Source organism: Bos indicus, chromosome 19, assembly GCF_029378745.1.
Source record: "Bos indicus isolate NIAB-ARS_2022 breed Sahiwal x Tharparkar chromosome 19, NIAB-ARS_B.indTharparkar_mat_pri_1.0, whole genome shotgun sequence".
NCBI classification, from domain to species: domain Eukaryota; kingdom Metazoa; phylum Chordata; class Mammalia; order Artiodactyla; family Bovidae; genus Bos; species Bos indicus.
In genome coordinates this window covers 35,700,192-35,727,731 of record NC_091778.1, presented here as the reverse complement: position 1 = coordinate 35,727,731, position 27,540 = coordinate 35,700,192, and the positions used below count along the sequence as shown (strand labels likewise).

Genomic DNA, 27,540 nt, shown 5'->3' with positions numbered 1-27,540 from the left:
GGAGTCCATCAACTGAGGGTCCCGCTCTACCTCCCACGCCCCATTCCTGCCCTCTTTCGCCTGGCCCCGCCCCGCCAGCCGGGCCCCGCCCCGGTCCAGCCCATCGCGCTTCCCCAGCCTCCGCCCACCCAGCGGCGGAACTAATGTCGCTCCCCTCGACGTCTCCCGCCCGGACTCTGAATCCCCGAGCGCCAGGCGAACGGGGACGCTGTTCTCCGTGGGCTTCCGGCGCACGCTGGTCGGCCGCAGCCGACGGTTCCAGAGTTCAGGGGTCTGTTGCCGTCTCTCCGGCCGGTGCGCTCGGTTCAGCTGCCGCCATGGGAATCTTGGAGAAGATCTCCGAAATCGAGAAAGAGATCGCCCGCACGCAGAAGAATAAGGGTGAGGGGCGGCCCTACGGGGCGTCTCCCGCCACGGCTGCGGGCGGCGGGCAGGAGCCGTCGGGGCCGGGCGGGATCAGGGCCGGACCACAGGGCCGAGTGGAGAACCTCAGCTCTCGGAACGGCGTCCGACCTGGATAGGCAGGGTCGAGGTTCGAACCCGGGTCTCCTGGCGGCTGGGCCTGGGGAGTTGGCGCTCTGCCCTTTAGTGGGGGGCCGTCCAGGAGGAGACCTAACAGGTACATCCTCGCCAGCAGCCTGGAGCCGTTAGGTGGGTGGAGGCGGTCCTGACTTGAGTCTGGCGGACCTGGGTTTGGGCCCGGTCTCTAAGCTTGGGAAGTCACCTCACAGTTCTTGGCTCTGCTGCACTGACTCACACCTTGTAGGGCAGCTGGCTTCCTCGGCCGCTGCCTGATGAATACTGAAGGACTTCATCATCCCAGCGACAGCAGAAAACACCCCCAGAATGCCCCCAGGAGTGGTACCGCTCGGGCTGAGAACCCCTGACAGTGGGTCTCCAGGTCTCAGTAAGGAGCTTTTGTCCTAAGTGAAGTGAAAAGCCAAGGGCATTTTAACTGAGTGGTGGTCTTCTTCTCCTCTGATCTCCTTGACAACGATTGCTACCTGGCTCTGGGGCCTCCTGGCCAGCATTCAGAGCATATGGGTCCCTCCCAGCCCGCCCTGGACACTTACCCATCTTGTGCTGTGTCTTCTAGCCACCGAGTACCACCTTGGTCTGCTGAAGGCGAAACTTGCCAAGTATCGGGCCCAGCTCCTGGAGCCGTCCAAATCGTCCTCCTCCAAAGGAGAGGGCTTTGATGTCATGAAGTCAGGCGATGCCCGTGTGGCACTGATCGGATTTCCCTCTGTGGGTAAGGTCAGTGATGGGCAGCGTGGGCCTCAGGAGGAAGGCGGCTTGTCTCCTTTCCCACCTGGATGCACCTCTTCCCTGCCTCTGAGTCGACTCCACAGACGGAGGAGAGCCAGCCTCTCCAGAGTCAGGCTGCACCCCTTTGTCAGCCCCACAGGGGTGTTGTCACCTCCCAGTCAGAGAGGCTCTGCTGGCCTCGGTCTCGTTTACTGAGCGTGCACCACATGCCAGGCACACTCTGTCCCTGCTCCCTCAGACCCCCCTATCTGGGAAATGGGGGGCAGGAAAGCCGGAAGGGCAGGTTCGGGAGCCGGGGCGCCTGCTCTGTGAGCAGGTGTTTGAGCCCTGAGGAGTGGACCTTGAGGCGGAAGGAAGAGTAGGCTCACAGGCCCAGGTGGAGCCCGGGGCGCAGCAGCAGTGGCAGGAGGGGGAGAGTGGGTGGCAGTGAGGCCCTGAACTGGCCAGGTGTGACCTCGGTGCCCAGCTGCCCCCAGGCAGGTGGTTAGTAAGCACAGCCAGGCTCCAACTCCTTGAACATTGCTGGGGACTCATTCATCTTACCCTTTTCCCTCAATCTTACTTTCCAGTCTGCAAGGCATTCTCCCGGATGAGAAGCCCAGGCTGGAAGGAGCTACTCTAGTGACCAGGGGCTATGCTCTTGGGGTCTGGGTCCTATTGGGAATCAGGGCCCTGAGCACAGGAGGGCCCAGACCGCCCATTGCAGGGGTCAGACAGGTTCAGGGATGTCCCCCAGGTTGGCCTCTGGCAACCGTGACTCTCAGGGCTGCTTGTCTGCCCACACCTGTCTGCACCACCAGGTTTTTATCTTGCCTGAAGTTTCTAAGAGGCTCCCTGTGTGGAGAGTGTGTGACAGTGATTCTTTCACAAGCCTGAGGGTGTGTGAGTGAGCTGTGCCTGGCTTCCTGCTGACTAGGATGGGGTTGCCAGGCCAGGTTGCCCTCTTGGCACTGCCCACTGCTTTGCTGGCCTCTGGGCCATAGCATCCATCACTAGGGTCACCGTGCTCCCTGTTTTATCGCCTCCTTCATGAGGTTGGGATCAGGAGGAGGTCCAGGGTCCTCCAGCACAGATGACTGAAGGCCGGGTCTCTCAGTCCACAGATGGACTGGCTGCAGGGTTCATCCAGACCCTTTCCCACTCACCCTCCCCCACAGTCAGCTGTCTCAGGCTGGAGGGTCCCTATCCCCTTGCCCTCACTGGAGTAGCAGCTTTGTGCCGTCACCCAGTTCAAGTCTGCCAGGCCCAGGAGGGTCTGGGGGTTCTGTGGAGCTGGGGACGGGCCCTGATACAGAGCGGGAACCCTCTTAGGAACCAGGTCCCTGTGTCCCTCACTCCAGACGGGCTTGAGGCCTTGGGCACGAAAGGGCCTTCTGATGTCCAGCCCCCTCTGGGCAAGGCCCGAGGTGACTTTTCCAGCTATTGTCATCACACCCCAGCCAGGGTAATTGGCAGGGAGGGGGGGCCCAGTGTGTGGGCTTCTCCAGGAGGCAGGGCACGACTGCCGCTGCAATGGCCTTCTCTCTCCTAGTCCACGTTCTTAAGTCTGATGACCTCCACCGCCAGCGAGGCTGCATCCTATGAATTCACAACCCTGACCTGCATCCCTGGGGTCATTGAAGTAAGTTGGGGTTTGCTGGGCCCCGGGAGGGAGGGTGAGCTTGTGTATGGGAGGGGGTCGCATGGGGGAGACTCTTGGCTGAGCTGCCCTGGCCTCAAGCATGGACACCTCTGGGGACTGGGGCTGCCGGGACCCCAGAGACACCTGGCCCATCCTGCAGTCCAGGCTGGTTCCAAGGATCTGCCAGTGTGAAGCCCTCCCTGGTTCCCTGAGGCTGGCCAGCCAGGTCCTGTTCTCCATGAAGCTCTGGAGCTCTGGGCAGCGGGGTCCTGTGGCCTTGGACCTCCCACCTACTCATTGAGGTGGTTTCTTTGAAGCACTGTCAGCACCAGCAGTGACTACTGTGGGCCCCTCCCAGGAGGCCTCCCCACTCTCAGGGCATGGTCTGCGCTGGGCTGGCTGGGGTGGGACAAGGCTCAGACCTGGCCCTGGGGCCAAGCCGGGTTCAGCTGGGCCCTTCCCAGTCCGCCCGCTCCACCTCACTCCTCTCCTGCTTCCTAGTACAAAGGCGCCAACATCCAGCTCTTGGACCTCCCTGGAATCATCGAAGGCGCAGCACAAGGTGGGGCAGGAGTGGGCAGTGGGGGTGGAGGCTCAGGCTTTGGTGGGGGCACAGTGGGGAGTGCTACTCCTCCCCAGGTGCTGATGTCAGCTTCCTCCTAAAACTGACATCTCTATGAGTAGGACAGGGGTTAAGAGACATACCTGCTCCAGGATGACAGGTGGCAGAATCCATGCGGGTCTATAAGGGGAGGAGTCTGGGCTCCCTGTGCTAGGGGTCCCACAGCCCTGCGCTTGTCACTGTAACCAGCACCCACCTTTCTGACCAGGGAAAGGCCGTGGCCGGCAGGTGATCGCTGTGGCCCGCACAGCTGATGTCGTCATCATGATGCTGGACGCCACCAAGGGCGAGGTTCAAAGGTCTGCGGTGGGGCGGGGTAGGCTGGCATGCCCAGAGAAGCCCTGGGGTGGGTGGAGGGACACTGGCTGCAGCTCTTGTGTCCCTGAACTCCTGGTGGGTGGTCCAGGGCACTTGGCCCGGTTACACATGAGAGCAGGGGCAGGGTGGTCCACAGCTGCACCCAGTGTGGGCGGCCTCCCCAGGAGGCTTGTGTGTGGAGGCACGGGCTGTGCCGTGCCGGCCTGGGTGCGCCAAGTGCTGCCCAGAGCCCACCAGGAGCCCAGCCCCAAGCAGCAGAGCCTCGTTCACACCCTGACCTGCGGCTGAGGGCACACCAGCCCGTCTCCCTTTGGGCTGACCAGAGTGTCCGGGGCTCTTCCTTGTTATCTCTGGTGGCTGGAAGCGATGTTCGGGATCTGGTGGTGTGGGGGAGAGGGCTGGTCTTTGTCCAGGTATGGGGTGGGGGGCTGACTGTGATATGGAGGCAGTGCAGCCTGCCCGGGACCCTTGTGAAGGCCGTGGGGCTCCACCAGGTCTCTGCTGGAGAAGGAGCTGGAGTCGGTGGGCATCCGCCTCAACAAGCACAAGCCCAACATCTACTTTAAGGTGAGGCCCATCACCTGTCACCTGGGCGCGAGCTGGGGGCTAGGCTGCCAGCACATGGGGTAGGGCAGGGCTGCAGCTGCCCCTCCATCAGTGGTGCCTCCTTCTTTCTCCCCCAGCCCAAGAAAGGAGGCGGCATCTCCTTCAACTCCACAGTCACGCTGACTCAGTGCTCAGAGAAGCTGGTGCAGTTAATCCTGCATGAGTACAGCATCCTCACCAGAAGGGCAGGGGGAGGGGGCAGGGATGGGTGATGCAGACCACCTGTTTGGGGCCCTCCTGGTGGGGGTGGGGGGCAAGGGGCTGCTGGTGCACAGGTCATCCTTAACCTGAGCCCCTCAGAGATCTTCAACGCTGAGGTGCTCTTCCGAGAAGACTGCTCCCCAGACGAGTTCATAGACGTGATTGTGGGCAACCGCGTGTACATGCCATGCTTGTATGTAAGTGGCGCCAGGCCCTGTGGGAGGAGGAACCCCTGCCCCAGCTGACCCGGCCAAGAGCCTCACCCCAGGGGCTGCTGAGTCATGCAGGCACATCCAGCTTGACCCCCAGAGTGCATCCTGGTCTCTGGGGGCCGGACTTCAGGCCCCTTCTGCTGCATCCCCCTCCCCATCCCCGAGGCAGCAGGTGGGATCTGGTCCCGCACAGCATTGCTCCTCCCCTCCCCAGCACTCTCTGCCTTTCCAACCCTAGGTCTATAACAAGATTGACCAGATCTCGATGGAAGAAGTAGACCGCCTGGCCCGGAAACCTGACAGTGTGGTCATCAGGTGAGGCTGAGCAGAGCCAATCTGTCTGGCCTCTGCGCAGCCTAAGGCAGAAGGCCGTCCTGGGGCTGCTCGTGACCTGGGCCAGGTCCTACGCTGACCAGGCTGGGACAACGGGTGATGTGGGGTGAGCTCTGGTTCAGGAAACAGAAGGACTTCGTCCACTGAGGTCCAGGGTGAGAGTGGTTAGGGCTTCGTGGCTTAGCAGTTAACCAGGGAGCCCCAGGCTGCCGCTGAGGCCCTGGGAGACGTGGCTTCTGTCATCACCAGAAGGAAAAGGTCCCAACATCCTCAGGTGGGGCTTCTCTGAGGGGTGAGTCCTGGGGGCCATCTATGTCCCGGCCTACCATGGCTGCAGAGGCCTTGTGGGGGCAGCCTGGCCTCGTGCCCCGCCCTCTGCTGCACACGGCCTCCACCCACATGCTTTGTAGCACCACAGTGGGGCTCAGCTCCTGAGGAGTTAAGACCTCGAGGACCAGGAAGGTGGTCTGGGCCCACGAGAGGACTGCTTCCTGGGCATCCCCAGCATCCACAGAGAGCAGCAGGCACAGGGGTCCCTCCTCAGGACACCTGCTCCCCTCCTGCTGCCACACCTGGGCCACCAGCCACTCTGATGTGCTCACTCTCACCTCGGGGGAGGGCGGGACTCCACTCAGGATGGTGCAGCAGCAGAGGACCAAGCCAGGGCCCACCCGGCCGCTGAAACCCCTGCTGGGCTGCCGTTGGGGAGGGCTCTGTGCAGTCATCCTCTGCCCCCAGCTGCCCTGGCTGTCACACGTGCCCTGGGCCCTCCAAGAGCGCCAGAGAGATGGCCGGGCTCTGTGGGCAGGAGCGTGATGGTGATGGGAGGCATGGCAGCTGAAGAGCTGTCGGCCCCACCGGTGTGCTGCCTTCGAGCACCATCAGGGCTGTACTAGTCTGGTGCTAGGAGCCCCAGGGCCGCTCTGACCAACCCCTCCTTCCTCCCGGCAGCTGCGGCATGAAGCTGAACCTGGACTATCTGCTGGAGATGCTGTGGGAGTACCTGGCCCTGACCTGCATCTACACCAAGAAGCGAGGCCGTGAGTCCGGCGCAGCCGTCCTCCCCCTTTTGCTAACCCTGGCCTAGCAGGCTCCATGTGAGAGCCTCTCCTGTTTTTAAGCCAGCACCACCCTCTACCTGGGCCCTAGTGGCATAGGAAGCCAAGTTCCAGGGGGCGCTGAGGGGAAGACAGCCCAGCAGTGGATTCCCCAGTGATAACAGGCCCCACGTCCAAGCTTTAGGGAACCGGTAGCACAGGAGCCTCCCCCAAGTCCCACCCCTGAGCACACGCCTCGCAGGTGAGTCTGGGCAGTTAGCATCAGCAGAGGGAGACGAGCTGCCCGGCTGGAGCTGGTCCAGTCCAAGTTCTCCTGCGGGTCCCCTTGGCCAGGGCTCTCACGGCTGACAGTCTTGCAGGGGTCTGCACCTGGATGGGGGTGTGTTTTGATTTTCTGTGTCGAGTCAAGGCTGTAGAGCCTGCCTGATCAGGACTCTTAGTGAGGGTATGCCAGAGAGTAGGGGGGCAGTCGGTGGAGAATGGAAGGGCCCTTGTTTTCTGTAAAGAGAAGCCTTGTGGCATCGCACCCTGGCTCTGCTGACTCCCACCCACCCCCCAACCTGTGCAGAGAGGCCAGACTTCACGGATGCCATCATTCTCCGGAAAGGGGCCTCTGTGGAGCACGTGGTGAGTGAGACCTGCCAGGGGTGGGGAGCCCCTCCCGTCCCCTCGGGGTCCTGTCTGATGTCCTCTGGGCCCTCGGCCAACCCTCAGCCACGTGCAGTCAGGCAATGGACATGCATCCCACCACCCGGCTGCAGTCGGGCGTGGAGCAACGCCAACGGGTTGGGCACAGGCTCGTTGCTGGTGCAGGGACACCTGGGAAGCAGTGGTCGTCACTGTCCTGTCACACCAGAGCTGCCAGGTCCTTGGGGCCCTCCAGATGTTCAGTCAGGAAGGCTGCCAGCCTGGGCAATTCCGGATGGTTCATTCCAAGTCGTGTACCCCGAATGCTGGCCCTTCTTCGTGCCCCCTACCCCAAGGGGCTGAGTGCTTCCTGCACCCCGTCACCAGGGACAGTCCATGCTGAACAAAGGAGCCCCGCTGCCTGCCAGAATTGGGTCCTTCGTGGTCGGCAGACTCCAGTCCCACAATCCTGGAACTAAATAGTCCCACACGGGGTGGGGACTGCAATGACCAGGGTGGGGGTGCCGCAGCCTGTTAACCCAGGTGCCCTTGGGAGCCGGCTCTCCCTGTCGCTGCCCCCTGCATCTTTGCAGGGGACACAAACCCCAGCCCTTTCAGGCCCTTGGCCACCAGCTGTAGAGGTTATGGGGCTTCAGCCATGCCAGGAAGGAAAGTGGAGAAGCTGGGAGCAGAAGGGTGTTCCAGGCAGTGGGTGGCCTGTGCAGAGGCCCAGAGGCCGGAGGGATCGTGGGGTGTGGGCCGTGTGCTGCCAGCTGGCATGGAGAGCGCATGGGCGAGGCTTGTGGCAGAGGGGCCTGGGTCTCAGCCCAGGGAGGCCTGCCCCACAGGGCCTCGCTCCTTCCTGGGACACTTGCCTATCTGAGGGAGCAGCTGTCAGGGCTGCTGCTCTGGCACAGGGGGCAGAGGGCCCCTTCCGCTAGGACCCAGGTCCTCCTGTGGCTGTGGCCCCACAGCCTGCAGGTGCCCTGGAGGCGGGAAGCGGGAGCATCCGAGTGGCTGTGAGCTGAGGCTTCGTGAGGCTCACTGTCCCACTCTCCCTCCAGTGCCACCGCATCCACCGGTCACTCGCCAGCCAGTTCAAGTACGCGCTCGTGTGGGTGAGTTTTGGGCAGAGCAGCCCCGGTGTCAGGCAGGCGCCCCCGTCCTCCCACCTGGGGACCAGGGTGTCCGTCAGCCCTGCTGTCCAGATATACAGCACACGTGCTGACCCAGACCGGACACCGGCCTCCTGCTTTGGGATCCAGGGCGGTCTGACTCCTGGGAGTCCTGTTGTTGAAGCTGCAGGGTTTGCCTGTGCTGGGACCCCCACTTTAGACCCCAGCACCACCCCGCCCTCCCCCCGTGCAGCTCCGTCAGCCTCGGCCGGGTGCTTCAGAGGTTGATGAGTCCCCCTCCCCACCAGGGTACCAGCACCAAGTACAGCCCGCAGCGGGTGGGCCTGACACACACCATGGAGCACGAGGACGTCATCCAGATCGTCAAGAAGTAGTGCCCCCACCCCCACCCGTGGGACTCAGGAGCCCAAACCAGCAAAATACACGCACACCCTGGGAAGGGGGCTCACGTCTGCTGTTTCCACATTTCTTCGGTGGGCAGATGATAAGGAACTCGCTGGGCAGAGGATGAGGTTGGGTGGACTGGGCTGGGGTGTTTCCTGTGAGACGGGCCCCCGAGGGGTGCTGAATGTGGGTCTCTGGGCCCATGCCCACCCCACTGCTTCTGGCGCAGAGGAAGGTGGTTGCCCACCTCCCCCCGCTGGGGCCCATGCAGAAGCTGGCTCAGTGCTGGGCAGGGACCCAGGCCCGCCTGTGTCCTGGGGGCCTCTCAGCTCCTGCCAGCTTCTCTGGTTCTCAGGGAGGGGGCCGCCCCAGACAAACACCTATCCCCACCCCAAACCTGCCCAGGACTGCCCTGTGATGAAAACCAGAGATCTGGGGCTTTAAAGGCACAGTTCATGCCCCCCACGGCCTGACCAGTCCAGAAGGGTCACCCCTTCTCAGGGCAGCCCCTGCCCAGCACAAAACCCAGGACCCAGCCTGGTTGATACCCCTAGGGTGGGGAGTTTGGAGTCTGGACTCTGTTTTCTCTCCAAACCCCATTTCCTTTCCAAATCTTGGCTCCCCTTCCTGAAATAAAAAGGTAACCATGACTCCTGTTTACTAAGGACAACGTGTTAAGTTTGCAGAACTCAGTTGCCAGCTCTAGTCAGGGGCAGCAGTGAGCGGGTGGAGCCTGGGCTTGGGGGACCAGGGTAGAGGGGGAGAGGGGCCTTCTGCAGGGCTCTGCCCCAGGACGGTGGCCAGCACCCCCGGGAGGCTCTGCAGTGAGAGCGGGTTGGCTCCTGCTGCTTCTGCAGGCAGGGTGGAGGGGCCCCTCCCAGGGATGGGGGGGATGGTAACAGACTTGGGGGGACAGCCAGTGCTGGCTGGCAGGTGGGGGCAGAGCCCCAGGGGGTCTGGGGAGGGGCTGGGGTGTGGAACAGGCCCACAGCTCTGCTCTCCCTGCTGTTCTTGGCTCCTCTGTCAGCTGCTCAGTCTCCTTTCCAGTGACAAAACAGGAATAATGGACATTATTAAATATGCATGGGGCCCAGGCGGGCAGCGGGGTGGGCTGGGCTTCTCTTCCAGGCCAGCTTTTCCACCGGCGGCTGCACTCCTGGGGCCTGGCCACAGGACCCCCATCAGGCGGCATGCGGGCAGGGAGCGCGCCATAGGACCCAGGTAAGGTGACTTGGCCTGGGCCCTTGGGGTCTGCCCCCAACCCCCTGGGTGCAGGGGTAGGGGGGCGCAGTGGCTGAGCTGGGGCCTTGTCCTGACCCACTGTGAGGTCCATCTTGGCCTTGCTTTCTTTATCTGTGAGATGTGCGTGATGCTCGAGGTCGAGTGCAGTTCTCTTGATGATGGTGGGCTGCCCAACTCAGCCATGAGGTCCCAAAGGAGGGGTTCTGCCTGGGTGATGGTTGCCTCACATGTGGCGAAGGGCCCTAGGCTTACAGGGGTCACCTCCAGGCCTGTCTGTTCCCCAGTTGGGCTGGGGAAGGATGAGGATGAGGCCAGAGGTCCAGGTGTCCCTGGCCAGTGTCTGGTTGGGAGGCATGACTGGGGCTGTGGTCACTGGCCCCCCACATCCCTCCCCATGGGTGGGCTTGTTTCCGGGGCAGTCTGGGTGTCTGTGTTGGGTCTTGGGCCTTCTGGATCTGTGGTCAGCAGAGTTATGCTGTCTAGTCTGTGCGAGGCTAGGTCAGCATGACCTGGCCCTTCACAGAGCCTTATGCCGGGGAGGTGTCCCTGGGGCTGGAGGAGCCTCAACACCCACCTAATCCTCCTCCCTGACTCTCCACCTGGACCCACGGTCACCACACACCTTCTGCTTCCCAGACCAGACTTGTCATCTCCCCACACCTCCCACTTCGCCTCGGGCCCCAGGCCAGCCCCCATGGCCATCTCCAGGGCTGCCCACTTGACCTGAGCGTGTCCCCTACCAGAGCCAACCCAGGCCCAGCCACTGTCCCTGCACCCCATCTCCACACAGTGGCCCAGAAGCTTTTGTCCAGGACAACTGCATAAGGAGCAGCTGCTGAGAGCACGACACTCTGCAGCCAGGGGTTCAAAGCTCAGAGACCAAACCTCCCTGAGACCCGTTACAGACCCGCGTCTACGTGGGGGAGGTGTGAGATCTGGGGCCCAGCACGTAGTATGGCTCAGCACACTTGGTCACTTCCACTTTCAGAACACAGATAGGCTTGCAGCACCCCGACAGCTCAGAGCCCGGCCATGTCCCCCACTGCTGGAGGGCTCACAGTCCCGCCCCAGCGCCCAGCCTCACTTGGCTCCTCCTGCCATCCTGGCTACTTCTCACTTGCACTCTCACCTCACTCCATCCCTCCTGCCACCTGCTCTCTGCACATGCTATTCCATCTGCCTGAAAATTGTTCCCTCTTCCGTCTGAACTGCTCCCTCATCTCACAGATCTTGGTTCAGGGTTAGCATCTTGGAGGGCCCTCCAGGCTCCCCCTGCAGCATCCCCCCCCCTCCCCGCCCACATCATAGCCTGGTCTGCTCAGCTCTTCCCATGGCCGCAGTCCCCCCTTATTGGTGTGGCTTTCTGCTTAATGTCTGTATACCCCTGACGTTGGGAGCTGTGGGAGGGTGGAGGCTGTGTCTGGTTCTGCTCCACTTTGTGGCCCCTAGCCCCACACGGTGCCTGGCAGGTAACATGTGAACGAATGAGATTTGTTCTCTGACAGCCGCTCTTTGACTGCAGCTGAGGCTGGGGAGGCCGAGAGAGAGGCGGGACCCTCAACAGCTAGAAAGGGGGCCCCCTTTAGAGACTACAGGGTGCCACCCCGCCCCCAGCTCCACATGAAATTTGAAGAAACTGAGGTGGGGAAAGGGGCTCAGGGATTCCTCCTGGAGCCACACCTCTGTCTGCCCACGCTGGGTGTCCTTGGCAGCTTGGTGTTTGTTTCAGAGGCTGGCACTGGACTGTAGCCATTGACTTGCCGGGCAGCAGGGAACCTCAGGTCCTTGGGCTCCAAAATCCACTGTCCAGATGAAGAGACTGATGTTCAGAGAGGCCAACCCAGCCATAGCAGAGCCCATGTTCTCAGAGAGGGACCCCAGAGGTTCTGGGGGAGGCTCAGCTCTCGGTCGGTCCCATTCCCGTCTTGGGTCTGACACAGTGAGTCATGTGGCCTCTTCCCTGGGCCCCTCGACTGTATGCAAGCATGGGCGCTGGGGTGCTCTCCACTCCCGGGGCTGAGGAGAGCCTCTGTGTGATGAACATAGAGCCAGGCAGCCTACCATTAGTATCACAAATACAGTTGCTCCAGGCCACGGCTCCCGTCTGCTCTGGGGAAGTGTCCTGGGTGACACTGATGCAGGGTCTCCCCACACCTCCCTCTGGTCTCTGCCACCGGCTCTGGTCCCCAGCAGTGCAGCCCCAGGCTCATTGCTGGGGCCTCTCCTCCGCATGCCCCCACCCCAGTGCCGTCCTGCCAAGACGCCACTGACTGATGGCTACTGTCAGCTCCGATCCGTGCAATTCCTGCCAGCTACCCGGACAGTGGATGGCCCAGACCTCCATGCGCAGGGCTGACATCCAGTCTCTCTCTGCTCTGCCCATAGCCTTGTCTGCTGGCAGCCTCCACTCCCGCCCGGTTCAGTGAGGAACTCTGGCAGGCAGTCTCGTCTCCACACGCAAACACATCGGCAACCCCCACTCTGTCCTTGGCCCCAGCCTTCCTCACGCGGTGGCTCCCACAGCAGCCTCTGCAGTGGCCAGAGGAACTCTGTGAAGACCATGGAGGTCTGATTCCACCCTTTCTCTGCTACGGCTCTGGCCAAGTGCTCACCCATGACCTCCGAACCCACCCCCACGTCTGCCCCTCACTGTGCTGTCACCCTGGCTCTGCTGTTCCTCCCTCAAGTCAGGACCACTGTGCTCCCCTCAGGCCTCCCTCCCTCCCCTCCTGCAGCTCTTGGCCCGGGTATCATTTCTGAGGCACCTTGCCCCGGCCCTTTTTGGTGCTGCCTCCCTGTGTTATTTCAACACCAATACTCACACCATCCGACTGCCTGTGTCTTTCACTCACTCACCTTATTTGTTGCCAGTCCCCCTGCCCAGAATGTCAGCTCCATGAGGGCAGGTTTCTGTTTTCTTAGCTGCGTCCCCAGTGCTTAAACAGCACCTGCTGCAGGACAGGCTTCTAGCAAACACTTCTCAACCAGTGAATGAACAGACAAGTCAGTGTTTGCTGTCCTGAGGGACTGGAGCCAGGCCTGGGAGGGGTCTAGGGGGGCCCTGAGCAGGGACAGGGCCTAGGCAACTCCCACCGGCACTGGGCCCTCGGCCCCAGAACTGGAAGGCTGGCTGAGCCCCTGCTTGCACCCACTGTCTTCCCCCCGCCACATGCTAGCCCGAGCACCCAGGAGCCCTGAGGCAAGGGTAACCTAGTAAGAAGGGTGACTCTGGACCACCAGACCTGGGTCGGAGCCCAATTCCACCATCCCTAGCTGGTTGACCTTGCACAAGTCACTTCACCTCTGTTTCCTCATCTGGAGATGAGTGGATGGTCTCCACCCATAGCTTGTTGTGAGACCCTCATGGGAAAACAGTGGCCTGGGTCTCAGTTGGAAACCACCTCCGGGAGAAGCAGTTGGGGGTGGGGTATTGGCCCCTCTGGGTTCAGAGTGAACCCCTGCTCCATGTTCTCTCCAGTGGGCAGCAGCCACAGCCCAAAATGAGGTGGGGGGAGACAGCAGAGGAGGTGATGGGGGTGGATGCCCCCTTGAGATCCCACCCTGTGGGGGCCCAGTTCCTGTGTGCCACCCCCCCTGGAAGGTGCCTGGCTACTCTGGTTCCCACTCCCTGGGGACACCAGCAGCCCCTGGCCTAGCACTCCACACCATCCCCTGAACTGCTGGGCACCAAAGGGCTCTTGGTGAGTCTTGGGGGAGGAGAAGCAGAGGCAGAGAAGGAAGCGAGGGGGCAGAGGGAGTGAGAGGAGGGGAGGATGGGGGTGCATCTCCTCACACACCCACCTCTTGGCTCCTCTCCTCTGTCTGAGAAGGGCCTCTCTGTCCCCATTTCATAGCTGAGCAAACTGAGGCTCCAAAGGGTCAGCAAGTGGTAGGCCCAGGGCTAGAGCGCCTCTGCCCCAGGATCTTCTAAGGAAAACCTTAAGGTAATCACAGAGTTGGCTGTGGGGCCCGAGGACTAAACGGAAGTCCAATGAGTGGAGAGCCTGACGTTAGCTGGAGACCTGTCCTCAGCTCCCCAGGCCCTTATGTCCTGATCCTTGATTCCTGGGCAGAGGTGGGCGAGGGGAGAGACAGTACCCAGGCCTTGGGTCCCAGAGGTGCGGCCCCTAAATTCTCCCCTGGTCCCTTTCATCTAACAAGCTTCAGCCCCTGCCTCTCATAGTGCAGGTTTTTTAAGTGGACTGGTCACCGGCCGGACAGTGGGCACATGGCTTTGGGTCAAGCGGCCACCCTGGAGGAATCAGCTGTACCTGGAAAGGGCAGGGACCACAGGGCTGTCTCAGCAGCGGCAGAAACCGGGAGGAGCGGCAGGGCCAGGAAGGGGCCTGGGACACGGGCCACACACATGGTGCCCCTGGTCAGGGATGCTGCCCAGCAGCTCCATCACATCTTGTTTCCTCCGTGTGAAGGAGACAGAGTGGGGTCATGACTCATTCCAGAGGAGGAAACAGGCCCAGAGAAGACAGAGGGCTCTCCCAAGACCACAGAGCCCATTGGCGGCAGAGCTGGGGCCAGAGCCAGGCCCCACCCACTGCTTTTGCTCCTCTGCACCCCTTGCCCTGGCCAGGCAAGAGGCCCCATCAAGCCCCACTGGAACTGAGATGCCCCCTTCTTGCCCTGCCTTCTGAGCCAGCAGCCTGGTTCTCCCCAGTAAATTATTCACACTACTGAGAGCTGGCCAGCTCTGGTTACACTGACAGCAGTCCTGGGCACCTGCCTTGCCCACCCTCCCCCTCCCTTACCCAGGACCTGGAGGGTCCCAGCTTCCCCTCCAGGGTTACTTGCTGGCCTTTAAACATCTGGCTCTGGCTCAGGAGATGGGGCTCCATTTGTGGCCCGGAACAGACTTGCTGTGTGGTTTAGGGCAGGAGGCTCCCCTTCTCTGGGGCCCAGTTGACCCAAGCGCTCACTTCTGTGGGTGGGTCAGCAGAGGCTTGGGGAGGGCTCAACTGGGGTCAGCACGGTTGTCCCTGTGGAGACTGTAAGGCTAAGTTGTTGCCCCAGCATGGGCCTGCCAGGCCTCCCCCACTTCCAATAAACAACACCCAGGCGCTTTCCACTAGCCTTGAGGGTGAAACTCTAGGCGGAGCTCGAGGAGATGAATTATGAATGTGCCCCCTTGAAATCCTGGTCCCAGCCAGAAGGAGCTTGGCTGAACCTTCCCAGGCCACAGGGTCGGTCCCAGCTGCTCTGAGTCAAAGGAGGCTGCATGTCCAGCCACAGGCAGGACATTCGGCAGGTCCCCGTGTCCCCAAGGTCCTGAGCTTGTGACACCAGACGATCTGGGAGGGAGCAGGTGACCACCATGGCAAAGGAAGATGAGGATGAGAAGAAAGCCAAGAAAGGGAAGAAGGGGAAGAAGGCGCCGGAGCCGGAGAAGCCCAAGCGGAGCCTGAAGGGGACGTCACGGCTGTTCATGGGATTTCGAGACCGCACGCCCAAGATCTCCAAGAAGGGCCAGTTCCGGAGCGCATCAGCCTTCTTCTGGGGCCTCCACACAGGCCCCCAGAAGACCAAACGCAAGAAGAAGGCGCGCACCGTGCTCAAATCCACGTCAAAGCTCATGACGCAGATGCGCATGGGCAAGAAGAAGCGCGCCATGAAGGGCAAGAAGCCGTCTTTCATGGTGATCCGCTTCCCCGGACGGCGGGGCTACGGCCGCCTGCGCCCGCGTGCCCAGTCGCTCAGCAAGGCGTCCACGGCCATCAACTGGCTCACTAAGAAGTTCCTCATCAAGAAGGCCGAGGAGTCGGGCAGCACTCAGGCCACACTAGACGCCTGGCTGGACCGCTCGGGCTCCCGCGTGGGCTCGCGCAAGCTGCCCTTCCCGTCGGGCGCTGAAATCTTGCGGCCAGGGGGCCGCCTGCGCAGGTTCCCACGCGCCCACAGCATCTACGCATCAGGCGAGCCCGTGGGCTTCCTGCCCTTTGAGGATGAGGCCCCGTTCCGGCACTCGGGCTCCCGCAGGTCGCTGTATGGGCTTGAGGGCTTCCAGGACCTGGGCGAATACTACGACTACCACCGCGAGGGCGATGACTACTACGACCAGCAATCGCTGTACCGGTACGAGGAGGAGCAGGAGCCCCTCCAGGGCGCCTACGGCCCCCACGGCCCAGCCTGGCCGCCCTACGACTACGCGCACCAGTATGTGCCTGAGGACCCCTACGACTACTACGGCCCTGACTACTACAGCGGCTCCTTCTACCCCGACTACACCTTCGGCTACGGCTACGACGACTACGAGCCCCCCTATGCGCCCCCATCGGCGTTCGCGTCTCCCTATGGCTACTACGAGGCCTACGCGGCCGAGGTGCAACCGCACAGCTACTACCCGGAGACCTACGCCCCTCCCGAGGCGCTCTACCCGCCATACCCACCCTATGACCTGGCCTACGAGCTCCCGTATGCTGCGCCCCACTTGGATCCCTACAGCGTGCCCCACCTGGATCCCTACGCGCAGCCCTATGGTGTCCCCTTCGCGGAAGGCACCTATGGTGGGGCCCAGGCAGTCTACCCCCCTGAAGGGCCCTATCTTCCACCCCAGCAGTCGGCCTTCGCGTACCCGTGGGTGCCTCCGCCCATTCTGTCACCCCACAACCCATATGCCCACCCGATGGATGACATAGCGGAGCTGGAGGAGCCCGAGGAGGGGGGCAGTGAACAGCCGGGCACCTCCTTCCGCCTGCCCAGTGCCGCCTTCTTCGAGCAGCAGGGCATGGACAAGCCTGCCAGGTCCAAGCTGTCCCTCATCCGCAGGTTCCGCCTCTTCCCGCGGCCCCAGGTGAAGCTGTTCGGGAAGGAGAAATTGGAGGTGCCCCTGCCGCCCTCCCTGGACATCCCTCTGCCCCTGGGTGATGCAGATGAAGACGAGGAAGAGGACGAAATGCCGCCGCTGCCCCCGGTGCCCTACGGCCACCCCTTCTGGGGCTTCCTCACGTCGCGCCAGCGCCACCTCCAGCGTGCCCTCTCGGCCTTCGGCGGCCCCCGGGGCCTGGGCTTCAGCCTGGACATCGGCCGCCCCGCACCACGCCCGGCCACGTCGCTGGCGCGGTTCCTCAAAAACACCCTGTCGGAAAAGGAGCCCATCCCGCGGCTCAGGGGCAGCCGGAAGGCCCGGGGGCGAGGCCCGACGGTCAGGGAGGCGGCTTATAAGCGCTTCGGCTACAAGCTGGCGGGCATGGACTCCGAGCGCCCCAGCACGCCCATCGTGCTGCGTAGGGCGCAAGCACGCGCGCGCAACAACAACAACTGCCACCGCCCTGCGACCCCACCGCGCACCCCACGTCTGGGCCCCAGCCCCATGCCCGGCCCAGCGCCCACCCCAACCCTCGCCCCGCCCCTCGCCCTGGCCCCAGGCCTGCCCCCGGCCATCTCGCCCTACAGCTCCCTCCGCCTGCACCCGCCACCCTGGGCCGCCCCGGCTCACGTGCCCCTTGCACCCCAGGCCAGCTGGCGGGCCTTGGCAGAGCCCCCACCCCTGATCCCTGAGGGGCTCCCAGACCCACTGGCCTTCCCCGGACCGCAGCCTTCCTTCAGGAGCTCTCGCCACCAAGGAGCTGCCTTCGGCTTTCCTGGACCCTCACCCCGACCCTCACTGAGGAGCCGGCCCGGTTTGGGCTACTGCTCACCCCTGGGGCCCCTGTCCCCCCAGCCCTCCATCCGCGCCGTCCCCTTCCGGCCGCCTTTCTCACCACCACCCCGCCGTCCCCGCTCATTGCGGGAGCCCCCGTCCCCATGCCGAGCCTCGCCACGCCCTGGCGCACTCCGCTCACCTTTGCTGGGCCCCCCGCGGCCGCCCTCACCGCCCCCTCTGCTGGGTCCCCGCCCGCGGCACCGCTCGCTCAACCTGCCCTCACGCCTCCCGCGCACGTGGCGCCGCCTCAGTGAGCCGCCCACCAGGGCCGTAAAGCCCCGGCCCCGCCAGCCCTTCCTGCTGCCGCAGGGGCCTGGGTCTTGGCATGCGGCTGTTGCCGCCCCTGAGTGCCCAGAGAGCCAGGGCGAGCCCGAGGACTCGGAGACACCCTGGACAGTGCCCCCGCTGGCCCCGAGCTTGGACGTGGACATGCCTGCCACCCAGCGCCCACCCTCGCCCTGGCCCGGAGGCCCTGGCAGCCTCCGTGGCTTCTCCAGGCCACCCCCTGTGCCCTCGAGCTCCTTCCTCCAGCCCGGGGGCCCAGTGCCCTCCCCTGCTCTCCAGGCTGAAGACCCAGCCTCTGACTCAACCTGCATTTTCCTGGGGAGACACCAGGACCCAGGACCCGGACAGCTGACCAAATCAGCCAGCCCCAGCCCCAAAAAGCCTGAAGAAGAGGCCTGCCCAGGGGACGCCCAGACACCAACAGAGCCTGAGCCCCCAGCCCCAACACCCTCCAGCGATGCCCACTCAGATCGGAAAGCACTGAGGCTCAGTCTCTCCAACCCACTGGCTGCTTGTGACCAGATGAGAGCCACATGGCCACCATGGCGCCGGTGGGGGACACTGCCCAGTGCCCCAGCTCCCTTGGCACCCACAGGGGCCCCAGGACCCCTGCCCAAGGCAGGTGAACGGTTCCAGGCAAGTCCTGGGCGTTTTGCAGTGGTCATGCCTCGTATACAGAAGCTGAGCTCCTTCCAGCGAGCTGGTCCTGCCCCTCTGCAGCCCCTTGTCCAGGTGACCCAGGAGCCAGAGCCCATCCCCAGGCCAAGAGCCTGGAGTCTGCTCTGGTCCCGCCTCTGGCTGCCTGCGGAGGCCCACCAACCCCAGCTGCAAGTATCCACCCGCCCCCTGTCCTGTCGCCTGGGCCCTGGAGCTGCCGGCCTGCCCCATGGGGGCCCCTCGGAAGAGGTTGGCACCAAAGGCTTGTGGAGCAAGGTATGGGGGCACAGGTCAGAGGGAGGGCTTGGGGTTCCTTCCTGGGAAACAGGGCAGGAGACATTCTCAGGACCTTGGAGAGCGGCTGCCTGCTTGGGCCTCGGTCTTCCCATCTGTAGCTTGGAAAGAACAGCCTCTTGGAGCTTCTAGAGAAATAAATGAGGGGCTGGATGCCCGGCACAGGCAAGCAGAGGACAGAGACGCCAGAAACTCCTTGCAGGTCATGTGGAGGAAGGGATCTTGTCCATCCTGGGCTTCAAGCAGCCCTGTCCTCGTCCGACCTGGATAGCACATCCACCCTCAGCTCCCTGCAGAGATCTTGGCTGAGCACAAAACTACAGACCCTGCCTACCACCCTGTCCCACCCCCATTCACATACATGCTGTTCCTCTTGCCAAACTGGGGTTTTTGCTCTCTTGGGGGCTCCTGCTTAAGGGCAGTCTCCTGGGCTGCAGGGCATTGGACTGTCTGAATGTGAGGGCTTAGGACCCAGGCTTACAGCCTCTTTACTGAACAGGGCAGGCAGGTACCAAGACCCAGGGGTCACACTGTTTCACGTTGAGCCAGGAGTCTGTCTGGGCGCCTGTAGGGTGTGAGGCAGGCAGTCTGTCTAAGGGGTGCCAAGTCCGCGCTTGGCTGCCACGCTTGAGGCGGAACGCGAGCTCCGTGCTGGCAGCCTTCAGTGGAGGGGGGTGGTCACTGGAGCCTCCCCCGGGAACACCTGGGGTGGGCGGGGCATGCAGTGGCCGCGTGTGTTTCTCAGCCTCCGCAGACGGGGCCCAGTGGAGTGGGCGGCCAGTGGCCCAGCCATGGCGACTGGGGCAGCCTGGCTGCTGGGGGGGCCCTGGCCCCGGCGGCGGGTGCCCCGTGCTGTGTGGGCCGCAGCATTGCGGGAGCGGGGCACGAGGCGCCCAGGAGTAAGGGGCAAGGATGCCTGGGCCCTCCTCACCCTGGAATATGTGAGTGGCTGGCGCACCTGGGCAGGTGGGTGGGCGGGAGGCCAGGGCCTCTGGGGTGATACCTGCTGTGCCCTACTTAGCACGAGGGCTGCCTCCTGGTGTCCCCTTTCCTCGCCTCTCAGGAGTGGAGGGGTGCGGGCTGGATTCAAGAGGCAGGAAAGGCGGGTGCCCAGGTGTCCTCTCCATTCCGTGGGTCACGTGCAGGCCTGGAACAAGTGCTCAGCCACAGCACAGCCAAACATGGAGAGCACACGAGTGCATGTGCTATGGCCCAGGCCGACGTGGCATCCTCAGGTCCATTGTGCACACTAGATGTGCACAGAGGAGGCCCTGCCGCCCAGAGCGGGCATTGGGACTTTTGTTTTGAGACCCCCAGATGCGGGGACACGGGACACAGGAGAAACTGTCAAATGGAAGTTGAGAGTGTATGCTGCATGTGTGTGCCCCCGTCCATGGACCACAGGCCGGCGTGCATGTCCACAGGCGCTCTGCAAGACCGCGGGGGCTGGGGGAGAGCCTGAGCGGCAGGCAGTACTGAGCCCGGGTCTGTGTGCATGGCTCAGTTTGCTCAGCGCTGGTCACGGGGTGTGGTGTCAAATGGGAAAGTCCTCATCCTTCGAAGGGCCCCAGGCAGCAGACATGGATGCTAGTCATCACATAAGCCAACTTGGGCATCACCCTGGAGAAGAGGGTCAGCCCCAGGAGCATGTGAGGCAGGAGGCCTTGCTCCTACAAGCATGTGCTCACCTCCTGGGCAGGACCCTTGGGAACATGTGGGAGTACTGAGGCCGGACGTGGGTCCCTGGACTAAGGGTTGCGTTCCGAGGTGGGGGTCCCGTGGGACCCACCCAACCTGGCCTCAGGGTTCCCTTTCCTGCAACGCGAGTGGGTCCTGGTCATGTCCAGGCCATGGGGGCTGGGGACGCACGCATGGCTGACCGCTGGTGTCTCCTCCAGATGCACTCCATCCGCAACCTACCATCCACACAGCTCCGCGAGCAGCAGCAGGAAGACGGCGTGGAGGACATGACGCAGCTCGAGTGAGTGCTCGCCGTGGTCACCGTGCTCCCAGCCAGAGCACTGCCTCTTGCCCAGGCACCCCTCACCTTCCGGAACATTTCCTCCTCTGCAAAGCGAGGGTCAGGCAGTGTCACAAAAGCCCGATAATTTGGAGGGGCTGGGTCCAGACCCCAGCCCTGGCCTTTACTGGCTGGGCCCAGGCAGTTACTCAGCCTCTCTGCCATGGTTTCTCACCTGCAGGATGTGGGGAGGCTGTTGTGGGGTGCTGGCACAGCGGAGGTGCCCCAGATGTGAAGGCTGTGCTGGTCAATATCATTATCCAACCATGGGGACAGCCCTTACATCTGCTACCTGAGAGCAACCCCACCTCGGAGACATGGGGACAGTGATTGTTATGCCCATTGGACAGATGGAAAAGCTGAGGCACAGAGAGGTTAAGTAACTTGCCCAAGGCATCACGGTTGGTGTCAGAGGTGGGACTTGAACTCTGACCTTTCTGATGAAGGTCCTGCCCAGATGGGAAGGTGGCCCCTGACTGTCCCTCTCCATGCCTTCACAGAGACCTCCAGGAGACCACCGTGCTGGCCAACCTCAAGACCAGATTTGAACGGAATCTCATCTATGTAAGGCCTGGGGCCAGCACCTCCCTGGGCTGGGATCTGAGGGCTGCGGCTCCCCTGCCTCCTGAGGCTGCAGTGGACAGCATGGATTTCTCCTGCCCACCCCAGGCTGGAGTTTCTACTATTCAGCCATAGAATGCAAGAGCTGGGAGCACTAGCACCTAAAGTCCTAGAATACAGAGTCTGAAAATAGTGGGTGCCAGGAGCAGAGACCTGGAGACAGGGAACCCAGAAGTGTGTGACCCCTGCCACCAGGGGTCCAGTGGATTAAAGCTTCCAGAGACCCGGGTTCCAGAAGAGGCAGTCAGGGGGCGGCCCCAACTGTGAATGAATGAAGCAGGCAGCAGCTGTCGTGGCCATCCTTGCAGCATCGTGGCTGTGGGGCTTTGCTTGCTTCAGCCTTCTCTGGCCTCAGCCTGGTCAGTGCCTGACACTCCACCACCAGAGCAGATGACCCATCAGACTGTCAGAGGCCAAGGTGTAGGCACCAGGGCCAGGCAGCCAGGCATCTGTCCCCACAAAACAAGGATCCCGACTCCAGAAGTAGGGGAGGGAGGGATGCTGACAGGCACTGAGGCCACTGTCTGCCCAGCAGACGTACATCGGCAGCATCCTGGTGTCGGTGAACCCGTACCAGATGTTTGGAATTTACGGGCCGGAGCAGGTGCAGCAGTACAGTGGGCGGGCCCTGGCCGAGAACCCCCCGTGAGTGTCTCTCGGGCTGGGAGAAGGGATAGCCTGGGGTCTCCTGGGGCCCTGTCTGAGCTGGGGGTCAGGGCAGGTGGTGGTGGGTGGCCCAACAGTCTCTCCCCAAGCCTGGCCATAGCCCTCTTTGGGCTGCAGGCCACTGTTCTGCAGAACTGCAGGCTCAGTTCTGGACAGGGAGCCTTGCAGGAACATTCTCCTAGGAGTGGGCGTGGAGCAGGACTGGCCACTCAGCTGGGCAGAGGTGCCCCCTGCCCGCCCACTGGGAGGTTTGGGGGCATGGGGCAAGGCCTGCCCAGGAACCCTTTGGCCTGTCTCTCCAGCCACCTCTTCGCAATCGCAAATCTCGCCTTCGCCAAAATGCTCGATGCCAAACAGAACCAATGCATAATTATCAGGTGAGCAGGGGTGGGGCTGGGGACCAGCCTCCTACCCATGTCCTCCTGTGTCATGGCGAGGTCAGGAGAGCCTGGGGGACGGCACTGTGAGCAGGTGGCAGCTCACTCTGCTCCTTTGCCCGGGCAGCGGAGAGAGCGGCTCGGGAAAAACCGAGGCCACGAAGCTGATTCTGCGCTACCTGGCGGCCATGAGTCAGAAGCGGGGCGTCACACGGCAAGTGAGTCCATCTCTCAGCTGCGTGGTCTGTCCATCTCCCCCAGCCCAGCACCCAGGGATGCACAGGGAGGGCTCACAGGACTGGGGACTCTTTCTGCCTGCCCTCCCTGGGAGTTCCTTCCTGCTCATATCTCTCTGCATGAGCTCTATGTTCCAGCTTCCTGGAGCAGCCCAAATAGAGGCTGCATGGGCCAGGGGTGCCACCCACACTCCCTGCCTGGCCTCAGCTTCATGGTCGTGAAGGAGGCAGGACTGGCCCGAATGTGGAGGTTGCAGGCAGGAGGTGCTGGGACACTGAGAAGGCCTGGCCAGGGTCTGCAGAATGGGAGTTCTGCTCAAAGCTAGGTTCCCTGAACTGAGAATGTTAGAACCTCGGTAAAGGCTTCCCAAGGACCCACTGTGTGCCAGGCCCAGGCTAGGCTCTGGGAGCAGGCCACAGCACCTGTTAAGCCTGCTCCTGCAGTCGGGCCCTCTGGGTCCATTCTGGGCACGACTGGGGTTACGGTCTTAAACAACGTCTCTTGTCTTGCCCACTCCTGCCACACTTGACCGTCATCCTCATCTGTCTCCCATTGACCAGCACGATGGTGCTGCAGCACCATGGCCCAGGGGCCAGCACGTCTCAGGGCTCCTCCTGTTGGACTGGTTTTGGCCATGAGTCCTTGTGGAACCCAGTCTTGCCTTGGTCAACTGATGTCTGGGCCACAGGCTCCATGTCTGGGCTGAGATGTGACAAGGGTCCCTGGGGTGGGGTCTTGGGAGGGCACTGAATGCTGCCCAGCCCAAACACAGCACCACCGCACCTGCAGGCCAGGCTGGATGGCCCCAGGGCCCTGATGGTCCCGCCCCGGGCTGCGTGCCTGCCTCATGCCAGGCACCAGGGGGAGAACTCACTCCAGATGCCCTCAAGGGGCACCCAGACTAAGGGATAGTACAGGCCAAAGCCCAGGTGGACCCTGATTCCTGGAGCACCCCCAGGCTGGCCCCCAGGCCTCTCTGGGCCTCAGGCCACTCCTCTGTGCAATGGGCAATATTTCTGGGACCAAGCTAGACTGTGAGTGCAGGGAACTGGCCCGGTCGCCAGGATAACAGGTGTCACTTCTCTGTATCCCCGGCCCTACTGCTTCACCTGAGAGTTCATCCCAAGGAAACAGCGCAGCCAGAGAAAACGCTGCCTACACCACCGAGCTCGGGCTGTGGGGTCCTCGCTCTTCTGACCCTGGAGTAATGGGCATGTGGCGGCACACCTCTCCGAGCCTCAGCTCCCTGATCTGTAAATGGCTGATACTGGCATCTACCTCGTAGGATCATTAATGATGCTGTAACTGGGACAAAGGGTCTGGCATGCAGTAGTTGCTTACTAAGTGGGCACTGTAATTCACTATGCCCTGGTGGCTCTGCTCTTTAACCCCTATTTCATCCATTCAGCAGATTCTTTTTTTTTTTTTGCTTTTGGCTGCAGTGTGTGGCACACGGGAATCCTAGTTCTCCAACCAGGGATTGAATCTGTGCCCCTTTTAGTGGAAGCATAGAGTCCTAACCACTGGACCTCCAGAGAAGCCCCCTTGCAGATGTTTGTAGAGGGCCTCCTAAGTGCCAGGTCTTGTGTGGACCCTGGGCACCAGGCACGTGCAGACAGATTTCTGCCTGTGGGGCTGATGTTCCATCAGGAGACAGGTGTGCAGGGAAGGGCTGAGAGCGGCAGGGGAACAGAACTCTTAACGCCCAGGGGCCAGCACGGGCACAGTCAAGGGGACTATAGTGTTGGACAGATCGAGGGAGGGGACAGGAGACGAGGCGGGGCTGTGCCAGGCCTTCCAGCCCAAGGGGTGGGAGCTGTGGGGGACAGGGGCAGGACCTCACTCAGGATGCAGAGGACCCCAGGTGGGAACTAGGCAGGGCAGGAAGGAGGCCCTTCCAGGATGCTGGGGCACAAAGACATCCTCAGAGCCCCCAGCCTGGGACTACACCTTGGTCCCTGAGCCCAGACACCTGGGTCTCCAAGGCTCAGGGGTCTGCTCTCACCTGGCGACTCTCCTGCCCACCAAGGACTTGGAGGGCTTGGCCAGTCCCTCTGTGATTCAAGGCACCCCGCATCCTGGGGGAGCTGGTCAGTCCTGTAGGTGACCCACTTCTGTTCTTGTTCCTTCCTCCTCCTTGGTCCTGGTGGCTCCTGAAGATAAAGGTACTGGGTGTGTGTGCACACGCATGTGTGGTGCAGTGGGGCAGCAGGAGGCAGGGCGGGGGGCCTGGGCGGCCTCGGGGGTCTGCAGGGAACCCACCGCCCTCATGAAGGGGAACCTGGGCTGGTTCCGCGTGCTCCCCACAATGCCCACATTGTCCTCTGGCGCTCAGATCCTGGAGGCCACACCCCTCCTGGAGTCCTTTGGTAATGCCAAAACCGTCAGGAACGACAACTCCAGCCGCTTCGGGAAGTTTGTGGAGATCTTTCTGGAAGGGTGAGTGGGCTGGTGAAGGAACCTGCAGGGTCTGTGTGCACTGTGCCAGGCGCAGCCCTGACCCCGACTGTGCCCACCCACCCAGGGGCATGATCTCTGGTGCCATAACCTCCCAGTACCTGCTCGAGAAATCCAGGATCGTGTTTCAGGTGGGCTGGCTCTCCAGGGCTTGTGTGTCCAGGTGGGGGGCATGCAGAGCCTCGAAGCCTGGCACCTAGCTGAGCAGTGTATGTGTGTGTGTGTGTGTGTGTGTGTGTGTGTGTGTGTATGAGCCTGTGGCCCATCTCCTCGTGTGTGTGTATGTACGTGTGTAGGTGTACGTGTGTCTATGTGTGTATGTATGTGCATGTATGTATCTCTGTATATGTGCGTGTGTGTATCTGTGCATATATGCGTGTGTGTATGTGTATATCTCTGTGTGTATCTGTGTATGTGTGTGTGTGTATCTGTATGTACGTTGTGTGTGTGTGTATGTGAGCCTGTGGCCCATCTTCTTGTCATGGAAGCACACCAGACACCATCCTGCTGTAGGGCCTTTGCACAACTGTTCTTTGTAACTGGAGCACTCGCCCCCAGACACCTGCCAGGCCAAGCCCCTCACCTCCTCCGAGTCTTCCCCAGCATGCCACCTGCTCAGGGAAGATCCCCTGGTAAAAATGCAGCCCCTCCACCCATCAGACCTGCCCACCCACTGCTGCAGCATTTCCTTGCAGAGCACTTCTCCCCACTCATGGTGGTCTGCCAGGAGTCTGTCTCCCCACCAGCAGGTGGGCTCCACAAGGCTCCTGGGGCTCCTTCCACCTTGTGCTTATTTCTCCAAAGTTAAACCCTGCTCAGGGCTCCTTCCCACCAGCACGCCAGATCCCCCTACCCCCGCCAGTGCCAGGCTGGGGTCACTCGACTCAGAGGCGCCAGTCTCACCTGAGGCCTGTGTGTGTGTGTATTTGCGGGTACACCTGGGCTTATATGTGTGTCTGGGGGTTACCCGGGTGGGTGGCTCCCCTCTGTGCACCCACCCACCGCTCCATAGGCCAGAAACGAGAGGAACTACCACATCTTCTATGAGCTCCTGGCTGGGCTGCCTGCCCAGCTCCGGCAGGCCTTCAGCCTTCAGGAGGCCGAGACCTACTACTACCTGAATCAGGTGAGTGCCAGCAGGTGTCTGAGGGCCCCTGGCCAGGTGCCCCCGCCCCATCATGCTGTGTGGGCCCAGAGACCATGTCCTGATGGACAGTGAAGGTGTTGGGGTTTGGGGGGGTGAGTTCCTTTGCAGTGTCTCATTGTGGCAAGGGGGACAGGTGTCACTGGGGTCCGAAACCAAGGCAGGGGCAGCCTATGTGATTGTTTTTTTGGAGCCTGGAACAGAACTCAGTGGCCTGTGGTAACCACACTTCCCTCTGGAGCCTCACTTTCCTGTCTGTAAAATGGGGACAGAATAGTTTTGCATTGCAGGGCATGTGAGGGTTAGGTGAAGGGAATGTTCTCAGAGCCTTCAGCACAGGGCCTGGCATGCGGGGCTGCTTGGAGCCCCTCGCCCCGGGAGTGGATTGAAAGCTGAGAGCCCAGGCCAGGCTGCAGGCCAGGGCAGAGCAGGAACCCCGAGGCCCCCACCCAGGGTCCTAGACACCGACTCTGTCCTTACCCAGGGTGGGAACTGTGAGATCTCAGGGAAGAGCGATGCGGACGACTTCCGCCGGCTGCTGGCCGCCATGGAGGTGCTGGGCTTCAGCGCGGAGGACCAGGACAGCATCTTCCGCATCCTGGCCTCCATCCTGCACCTGGGCAATGTCTACTTTGAGAAGGACGAGGTGAGGGCGCTGCGCCACAGGACAGCTTTCTCGGGACATGGGCATCCCCCCGAGGCTGAGAGCTGGCAGCTCACAGCTGGAAGCACTTGGTCCACAATTTGGGGTTGTTCATCTTTTTCTCATTGGTATATAGAGCTCTTTATATACGTTAAGAAAATCTGTAAGAATTGCAGATATATTTTCCGATTTATCTTTTTTTTTAATTTTATTTACAGATTTTTTTGGTGTTTTGGATTTTTTTTTTTTTTTTGCTACAGAGATTTTAAGGATTATTTTCAGAAATTTCCTTTATCAAGTTTTTTCTTATACAAATTTCAGACTTTTCATCATTTTTAGAGAATAATCGCTTTAAAATTATAAAAGCCTTTTTCTGTAATTTTTTCAAGATCTTTTAGGGTTTCTGTTTGATTTTTTAAAAACATTTAAATCTCTGGTTCATCAGAAACTTACCTTAGGAAGGTAAAAGGTAGGGATCCCAGGCTGTTTTTTTTTTTTAATGGTCACTCAGTCTCCCAACTTGAGAAATACATATTTATCACATGCTCAATTCCTGTGTCCTTTTGTGTCCGATTCCACACTTTTTATTGTGCTTCGTTGATTTGTTTATGAATGATGTGTCTGACCCTACAGTGTTTTAATTATTCTAACTCTATGTTTTACTATCTCATGGAGTCCCTGGAATTCCTACTTCAGAATTTTCCTGGCTGTTCTCACTTGTTTCCGTGTTTGTATGTTGCTGTTCAGTCGCTTGTGTCTGACTCTTTGCGACCCCATGGACTGCAGCACGCCAGGCTCCTCTGTCCTCCACTATCTCCTGGAGTTTGTACAAACTCATGTCCACTGAGTCGGTGAT

The 27,540-nt window shown here is 61.5% G+C and overlaps 2 protein-coding genes across 9 annotated transcripts in view; both read left to right on the top strand.

The window, feature by feature from the left end:
* Nucleotides 1-206: 206 nt before the first annotated feature.
* Nucleotides 207-9,037, top strand: DRG2 (developmentally regulated GTP binding protein 2). Its single transcript, XM_019981944.2, has 13 exons — nt 207-381; nt 1,097-1,257; nt 2,801-2,890; nt 3,392-3,452; nt 3,721-3,811; nt 4,325-4,397; nt 4,514-4,604; nt 4,737-4,834; nt 5,088-5,164; nt 6,134-6,222; nt 6,809-6,867; nt 7,932-7,985; nt 8,291-9,037. The coding sequence occupies exons 1-13, from the start codon at nt 318-320 to the stop codon at nt 8,375-8,377; spliced, it is 1,095 nt and encodes a 364-aa protein (XP_019837503.1). The 5' UTR covers nt 207-317; the 3' UTR covers nt 8,378-9,037.
* Nucleotides 9,038-9,359: 322 nt separating this feature from the next.
* Nucleotides 9,360-27,540, top strand: part of MYO15A (myosin XVA) — a 52,211-nt gene continuing 34,030 nt past the window's right edge. For 6 of the 8 annotated variants that reach the window (XR_011562010.1, XR_011562011.1, XM_070773180.1 and 3 more), the window contains exons 1-10: nt 9,477-18,501; nt 20,418-20,500; nt 21,040-21,103; nt 21,696-21,805; nt 22,129-22,203; nt 22,331-22,421; nt 24,776-24,879; nt 24,965-25,028; nt 25,910-26,023; nt 26,526-26,687. Coding sequence is in view for 6 of the 8 variants with exons in the window: in XM_070773180.1 (XP_070629281.1) it covers nt 14,956-18,501; nt 20,418-20,500; nt 21,040-21,103; nt 21,696-21,805; nt 22,129-22,203; nt 22,331-22,421; nt 24,776-24,879; nt 24,965-25,028; nt 25,910-26,023; nt 26,526-26,687 (4,413 nt within the window). In the remaining 2 variants the exon portion in view is untranslated. Of the gene's footprint in view, nt 18,502-20,417; nt 20,501-21,039; nt 21,104-21,695; nt 21,806-22,128; nt 22,204-22,330; nt 22,422-24,775; nt 24,880-24,964; nt 25,029-25,909; nt 26,024-26,525; nt 26,688-27,540 lie in introns of all 8 variants that reach the window. The other 2 variants (XM_070773182.1, XM_070773178.1) reach the window with 2 other exon arrangements.